Source organism: Echinops telfairi, unplaced genomic scaffold (genome assembly GCF_000313985.2).
Source record: "Echinops telfairi isolate 266 unplaced genomic scaffold, ASM31398v2 ScPeMD7_1957;HRSCAF=2489, whole genome shotgun sequence".
NCBI classification, from domain to species: domain Eukaryota; kingdom Metazoa; phylum Chordata; class Mammalia; order Afrosoricida; family Tenrecidae; genus Echinops; species Echinops telfairi.
In genome coordinates this window covers 4,241,284-4,249,904 of record NW_022105855.1, presented here as the reverse complement: position 1 = coordinate 4,249,904, position 8,621 = coordinate 4,241,284, and the positions used below count along the sequence as shown (strand labels likewise).

The 8,621-nt window shown below is 35.0% G+C and overlaps 1 protein-coding gene across 1 annotated transcript in view; it reads left to right on the top strand.

Moving 5' to 3' along the window:
- The window catches only part of LOC115870548 (C-type lectin domain family 7 member A-like), a 21,738-nt gene extending 13,777 nt beyond the window's left edge, over positions 1-7,961 (top strand). The window contains exons 4-7 of the mRNA XM_030886455.1: positions 1,643-1,747; positions 2,536-2,687; positions 5,134-5,240; positions 7,826-7,961. Of these exons, the coding sequence (XP_030742315.1) occupies positions 1,643-1,747; positions 2,536-2,687; positions 5,134-5,240; positions 7,826-7,961 (500 nt within the window). The remainder of the gene's footprint in view (positions 1-1,642; positions 1,748-2,535; positions 2,688-5,133; positions 5,241-7,825) is intronic.
- Positions 7,962-8,621: the final 660 nt, after the last annotated feature.

Here is an 8,621-nt window from a genome sequence, read left to right as displayed (position 1 = left end):
AATGTACCCCCAAACATAGAAAGATACGTAGTAGAGAGTCCAGAACACTACCCACAATAACAAAAAACACCATGGATAAGCACCGATGTGGAAAATAAACAAAAAACGCAATATATTCAAAACAAGATCAACCTCAAAGTGTATCAAAGGGGAGATAAAATTATAACATCTTAAACATTGGAGTCACATTCATCATTTAATCCACTATAATCATCTGTCCAAAGTCTTTGTCTGATAACCAGGTGATTCCCCTGTCTCACTTATGTTCAGAGGGGAATCACCAGAGACTTATTTCCTGTGCAGATTCTGCTCATGTATTTTGATCTCCTACTGTCTTCCATAGCCTTCTACAAACCACAATTTCACAATTCAAGCTGATCCCATTCCATTCTTCACATTTGTATTATATCTTTTTCACTCTTTGTATAACAGATGTTGACATGTTTCTTCCACGTGAGCTGAATTGACATCTCACTTAGATGGCTACACATTTGAAAATAAGTTTCTAAGACCAAGTCTCTATTCTTCTGAGAGCCAGGAACCATCTAGAGTATTCACCACACTTTGCTATACTATCCATATCTTCCATGTTTCCTCCATGAGGGCAGGTATTGATCAGAGCCATTCCATTGGTAGTATTACTTTGTGTACTCTATGTATGATACATGAAAGAGGTTCTCAAATGAGGGAGGCTCTGGAGAACAAAGAAGAGAGATGAGGAAGGGGAGATGCAGCAAAAAGCTACCCTTGGGTACTGATTATGTATGTACCAAGCTGTCCATGCAGCAGTATCTCCCAGAAGCCAATGAGATAAGAGGTTTGGCTGGTTGGGTTGCCTTTAGGTCCTGGAAGAACCAACTGTACTAGGAGGATCGATAGTAATAGAAGCAGTTTAGGCTGCGGGTCATTAATAAAAGAGAGTCTATTCACCAACAATCAGAAACTTGGGTCTACTTAAATTTATATTGATATTCTAGATGCCAGGACGTTCAGGATATCCCTCTTAGGGTTCCTTTGTTGGTAGCTGCCAAAGAGGGCTTGAGCTTGTTATCTGGCAGACATCATGCAACAATACCCACTGGTTTTCTTTACAGTATTAACTTCATAAAATCTATGCATAGCCTATTTCATGGTGTACTAAATAATGTTAGATTAACATAAGAAATAACTTTCTACTTCAGTAGTTTGGGAAATGAATCCCAGCCATTTAGAATGTTATAATGTATCTTATTCATTTCCCCAACTCTTTTCCATCCACAGGCCAAAAGCAAAATTAAAACCATCATTATGTGAACCTTAAAATTTCAACCTCTTTCAAATCCTATATCTCTTCTGTATTCCCAGAATGTATGATTATATTTATTTTCCAATGTATAGTACTTTCACTGCATACGCTCCTCATAAAAGTGCATGAATTGCATGTGGAAACAAGCTTTGCATTTTGCTTCATTTCATCATAATGGTTTTGTAAGACCATGTTATTAATTCACTAATGTAATTTCAATATGTAAGATATAGATGTATAAGTCATATACTGAGAAGAGATAACCGAAAGGCATAGCAATAAGAATGATCTTTAATACTAGGTATTAAAATTGTAGCTTTTATTCAGTTCCATATAGTATATGAATGTTGAATAAAGTTTTCCAGAGTCATCAAGTACAGAAGTGTCAACTGGACAACACAACACAAGAAGACAAATATGCATGTAGAAATGAGCCTATCACAGAAAAGCCACTCAACACAAGTATGTAAATATGACTGTAACCCTGAGACCAAATCATTTCTTCTCTACTGCCACGTACCACCCCTTGTCCTGTTCAGCTGTTCCTATACAGTCATATTTTAGTCCTGGTCATATTGTGATCCAAATTCAGAGATTCAATTTATTAGTGAGCATATTATATTTAAAGTCAATGTATTTCAAAAATCCTACTTTATAAAAAACAATCTATGACTCTAATCATATTCCCTAAGGTTAATTATATCATTGAATATGGGAAGGCAGTTGAGACAATAAGGTGAGATCTGCTCTGTACCTGTAGGTTTTATTCCACCTAGAGTAGATGGTCCCCATTGTGATACCCACCCAACAGTGTTTATGAAGGAAATTACCAATATTTATTCCTCTAGTCCCACTGCCATCTAGTTGGGTTTTACTCATAAATATCTAGTAGGGCTGGATAGAACTGCTTCTGTGAATTTCCAAAAGCGTAACTCTTTTCAGGAGTAGAAAGTTCAAGTTTCTCCCAGGGAGGCAGTGGGTGGTTTTGAACTGCTGACCTTGCAGTTAGCTGCCCAACTTGTAACCACTACACCACCAAGTGTAGTATGCATACAAGTGAAGGACTAGAAGTATATCTGACACTCTTATCAGAGCCAGGACTTTTCCATAGATTAGATATGAAACCCAGATGTCACATACGAAATGTTTTTAAAATGAATAGATAAGAATTCCTCAATATCTTTGTGTAAAAATATTTACCTCTGGAAAAACACCTACTAGTGTCTCTGAAACTCTTTTTTCTTTTTAAGAAGATGAAGGCAGTACATGTAAACCTAAATGGTCATGCTGTGGAGACAGCTGTTATTATTTTTCACATGAATTGAAGACCTTTGAAGAGAGTAGGCAATTATGCAAGAAAATGAGGTCCACACTTGTGAAAATAGAAGATCAAAAAGAAGTGGTGAGTAAGGTTTCTCATTTCCACTGGATGTTTTCTATGTCATTTGCAGTAGGATAATTCTTAATGTCTAGTAACATTTGGATGTTTAGCCGAGTTAAGAGTTGTAATCTAATTCAGAGACAAGGAATTCTTTTGTCAATGTTAGGAATATAATGTAAAATAAAAACTACCATTAGTGTTTTAACATTATATAGTAGATGTAAACTCAAACATCATTAAAATCTTTGTTTTAATAAAATTATTCTTTGAAAAAAATTATATCATCCAGTCAGAGAATTTTATAGAATTCTAGATCATTTATCTGAGAAAAAGCCTTACACCATTCATAAAATAGTTATCATTAGTAGTTCTCTCTGTATACTATTATATTTCTACCTCCACCACCTTACCAATATTTTATTTTCTGTTGGGTATCCCACCTGTGAAATGCAGGAGGAGTGAATGCATAACGATCATTATGGATACATGGAGATGTAGGGAATACAGGAGGGGGGGGAGGACTAAGAATGGGAGGGAAAGGGGATTTCAGGAGTAACTAATGAAGGCAGAAGTGGGGTGGTAGCACTAGAAGGAATTGTGCTCATAGATCATCTTAAAGGTGATTTAACCATGGGTGAGGGGGGAAGCTCTAAAATTGATGTGGGGGTGATTGTAAATTCTCTGTGATGTGATTGAACAACAGAACTACTAAATTATGTGCTATGTAAATTACTTGCAGTAAAATGATTGGAATAAAAATAAAGTTACAACCTAACTTTTTCATTAAAAGCATCATTCTAGTGGATGTAAAATTGTAGATAAATGAAGTTTAACATATTTGAATATTTAACATATATTACATTCTAATAAATTCTATATTAATATTTCATAGTTAATTTAATTATGTATTTCTTTGGAATTAATACAGAGATGATTCTCCATTGTTACTTATATAGAATTAATATAGTCTAACATTCTAGGATAGATATATTTTATGAACTATCCTTTCAAAGTAAGTTTTCAGAAAGAAAAACAAAATTTTTCTGCACTACCCTTATTTTTTTTATGCATGACTTTCCACCATTCAGAAAGAGTTTGAAAATTATGAACTGGAAAAATATATTGCAAAAATAAGCACAATTTGTCATCAATAAAAGACATTTGTTTTGTTCAATAATATCCTACCTATTCCATAAGAAGATCATGATTGTTGTTGATGAGGTAAACAAAGAAATATGTTCAATTTTTGTACACAGAAAAATAAAGGGCTTATATGGAAATGTAAGATAATATATTTAAAAGTTTCCATGAAAAGAAGTAAGTATGAAAACTCACAGTTCACCCTATATTCATAGTCAAACTTAATGGGAAACTTCCTTCTAATTTTCTTGGTTAAATATTAAAGACTTTGTATGGATGGTAATAGTCAGGAATACCTTGTATGCATTTGTAACAAAGCCACCCAGGGTGGTACATTGGAAAATAAATGAAGCACACTTACTTATCTAGCATTTGATTTTCATGGAGTTTCAGTACCTGAAATTATTTGTTTATGTTCATCATTCTTTGGATAAAATTATAGATGTTTACAACAGTGTATATGTTTTCTTATTAATTAATCCTTCTGCTGATTTAACCACTTATAATATATTCACCGATAGGTGATTTTAACCTGAGTGCACAGAAAAATAGAGAAAGTCTAAAAGTAAATTTCAAAATCAAGAATTCATAAATTTTTTTGAAAGTACATCCACTGAAAAACATAGCCATGTATAAACAGAAATAGGATACTGTATTTTATATTTGCAGTCACATATGTAGTTTCTGCTTTTATTTTCTTTCTTGGAAAATGGCTAAATTTTTATCATATTTTCCAAAGGGATAGAAATGTGAAATAATATAAAAATCACAATTGGAAATAAGAATGAGGAAAAATAAAACTTACACCCATAAATCTTTACTTTAGTTCTATTTTCACTCATTTTTTCCTTACTTCAGGAAGATATATAGATGGGGTAACAAAAACTATGGTAGGTTTTCTTCACAATAAATATCAAGAATTTGAATGAGATAATATATGAAGAATTGCATGAATTTTCTAAAAGAATGGACTAAGTGAATATCGTTAATTTTATAGTGTTAAGGAATTATTCAGACAATTATGTAAATGCCAGATTTGATAGGTTTTCCATTTTTCAGGGAGAATGCTAAGTATTTGGAGAACAAAATCATAAAGAAATTAAGAGGTATCAGTTGTGATTTAAATAAAAATAGATTAACTAGGAAATTCATACACATAATTTGTTGCTCTATATTTAACCCGACATTTATATTTGAGATTCCATTATTTCATAACTTGAATCAATAAAAACCTTGTGTTTTACAATAATAATATTAATGAGGTTATTTGCCTATGTCAGGAGCAGAAAAATATTTTTACTCATAGGATATTTTTGTTTCCTAACAGAAATTTCTTCAAAGCCAGATATCTTATTTCTTTTGGATTGGATTGTCTCGTAAAGGATCCAGCAGCCCATGGATTTGGGAAGATAACTCAAAACCCTCTCCCAATATGTAAGCCTCCAGAGCAGATACTATTAAGTTCTGAAACTTAACACTTAACTACTAACAGAAAGATTGTAGGTTTTAACTGACCCAGAAGTGACCCACCAGAAAGGACTGTGATCTACTTCCAAAATATTATAGCCTTGAAAATTCTTTGGAGCACAATTCTATACGGTGCACAAGACATTGCTATTGCGATTATGTGCCTGATACTGAGTCAGTTTCAACTAAGGTGAACTAGGTACTAAAAATTATACTTCCCTTTCCACGACATCTTCATGATCATTGCTATCCTTCAACCACTGTTGCAACCACTGTATCAATCCATCTCATGAATGCTGCTGCTCTTTTCACTGATGCGCTACGTTGCTAAGCATGCTGTCCTTCTCTAGAGGCTGATCCATTTCCCAATGATGTGAGACAAACATCTCGATGTCTTTGTGTGGGAGAATTCTAGCTGTGCTGTTGCTAAAGATGACCTCTTTGTTCTTCTACCCGCCGGCAGTATATTTGATATTCTTTGGTGACACAATAGTTCAATGGTATCAATTTTTCTTCAGGTTTCCTTTTCCAGGGTTTACATACATATGATGTGGCTAAAAAGTGAATGGAATTCACATGTATCAGCTAAATCAGAGCAAGGACTAGCTGTAACTGCTGAACAAAGCACTGATTTTTCATATGCAAGTTCAAATTTAAGCTGAAGAAATTCACAGAATCAAATTAAGACATCTCAGACCATGCCCATAAAGAAATAAAAAGATTATTAAAAATAAAAATTCAAAAGAGTTGCCAGAAAACCTCTGAAAGGTACCAGAACACTTAGTAGCTAGGGGAAATGAGACCAGTCCTTGGAAGGAGACATCATGTTTGGGAAAGCAGAGAGAATCCATGAGATGGATGACATCGTGGCTGCAGCAATGAACTCTAGCATAGAAACTGCTGTGAGGCTGGCCCAGGACCCAGCAGTGCTTCCTCCCTTTGTGCATAAGGGTGTTTGGTATCTGAACCACCTCAATCGCACTTGACAATAACAACAATAACAAAGACAGGTGGTATAAAAGAGCACAGAAAATGTCAGACACATTAATATCACATCACTCTCTCTTTGTTTTTTATCAAAAAATCATTGTACAATGGTGTGGGGTACCAGCCCCCCCAATTGAACGGGTCAAGGGGGTGGTTCTGTAATTGAGGGGTAAAATTAAAGAGACATCAGACAAGATGTAGCATGCAATTGCTCACCTCCAGGATGGCCATTATTTCAGCAGCCAGGTCCACACACAGAGAGAGAAGATATTTCTGATCAAGATTTGTATACACTCAGGGGGCATGCAAGCCCCCCTAATGACAAGTAACCACATGCGTATCAGGAAGGGATTGTACAATGGGCATATGTGAGACAGGAAGGGGATGATGTAGGGGCATACAAGCAATAAGAAAGGGAAGCATTAGTGGCATACATGTGACAAGATGGGCAGACCCTAGATTCAAGTAACCTTGGTCCTCCCTGAGTTGGCTTGACCTTAATCTTTGGGCTTTCCTTCAGGGAAACAATCCATGATCCTATCAGAAGGGAGTGGGCCAGACTATAGGGTTTGATGGCTCTGATAACCCTCGAGAGGGGGTGGTGATAACATTTAAGCAGTTGACCTCCAAGTGTATGGTCATTGACCATGTGTTAGCAAGCAGCACCTTAGGTTTGGCATATATTATGGGGGGACAACCCAGGGAAAAACCTTTCTGTTTCCCACACAATGGTTACAGCAACATAGCAACAGAAAACCACCAGAAATTAAATCTAGAGATAGCTGAAGAAGTGGAATGAGGGATATCATAGTAGAGGTCTTGTGAGTGTTGACAGAGTGTAGAAAATACCAAAAAGATGACACCTGCATTTTATTGACTAGACAAAAGAAAAAATTTTGATTGTAAGTACCCTTACAAATTATGGGTAATTTAATCAAAGTAATTTGATGGTAATTGGTTTAAGTATTTATTCTGTTTTAATTAGTTCTTTATCACAGATTCTGGTTTATAGTTTTCAAAAATGCATACATATATATGCATGCCTAGTTCTGTATATAGTCTTATAAGCACACACATATATACACATACAGCATTTTGAGCTCAAATATGGAGATGTCTATTCACAATAGAGGAATTCTCCCCTCCCTCAGCCCTGGTGGGCATATATGGACTATTTTTATTTTGTTGTTGTTTTTCCTGTTCAAATTCTTATTTTGAATTATGTGAAGATTTTCAGAGCAAGTCAGTTTTCCATTCAAAAATTGATACAGCTTTGTTCCAAGCCATTGATTCAAATCTCCAAAACGTGTTATCACTTAGCCCATTTTCTACAAGTGTTCATCATTTCAAATCCTCTTTCCTAAAAGGAGCGAACTTTCTATTTCAATGTTAGGTCTATATTCTCATAAGATTCTCCATTTAAAAAGTGTTGGCACACAAAAAAAGTGTTGGCACAAAATAATAATCTTGTTAAAGAAAGAGAAATATACGGTCGGCTTTAGAAAAATTATTTTATTAAGTCTGCATAAATAAGTACATTAAAATTTATTTATTTGTTATTTTAGTTTTTCTTCCAGTAATTGGAAATATTCAAAGGATGGAAACTGTGGACGCATAGCAACAACAAAGATGGCGCCTTCTGACTGTTCAAAAGGCAGCAAATACATTTGTAAGAAGTCAGCTGCTTGTTTTCCACGCTAGCAATGCGAACAATAGTAACAAACAAAGCAAACAAGCAAACAAACGTCAACTCTGGTTTTCATGAGAGCCCAGTTTCTTTGCAGTTCTAAAGCCCCTATTTCTCACCTCAGTGTTCTTCTTTCTTTTTTATTTTACATTTTGGGCTGTATCTGTTTTAACCTTGGACAGAGATAAGGCTGGATGAAATTTGAGATGCACCAGATTTATCCATTCAGACCCTCTTGTATAGAAACTGTTTAGTAATGGCAAGGATTCACTCAATGATGGACTAAGACAGTGTAGCTGCTTCAGGGAGGATTCGGAAGCAGAGTTCTGTGTCCTCTTTGTGAAACTTGAATTTCAATTCCTATTCTGTGCATTTTAACTGGAAATGAATGCCAATAGTAATCAAATGCATTATTCTCTATGAAATGCACAAGTATGGTGTTTGAAACCTTATCTTTTAGGAGAAAGATAGGATGAGTTCAAGGAAAAACAGTAACCTCAAACAAGTCAAATTTCAAGACCTGGCCCACACCTGGTAGCTATGTGCTCACATCCAAATCCAAAATGCCAAACTGTTTCCAACGTCAAAGTGCCATTTTACATTCTCAGCAGCAGTGAATGAGATTTCTATTTAGTTCATCCTTCACATATTTAAGGATACCTATTTGAAAAAAA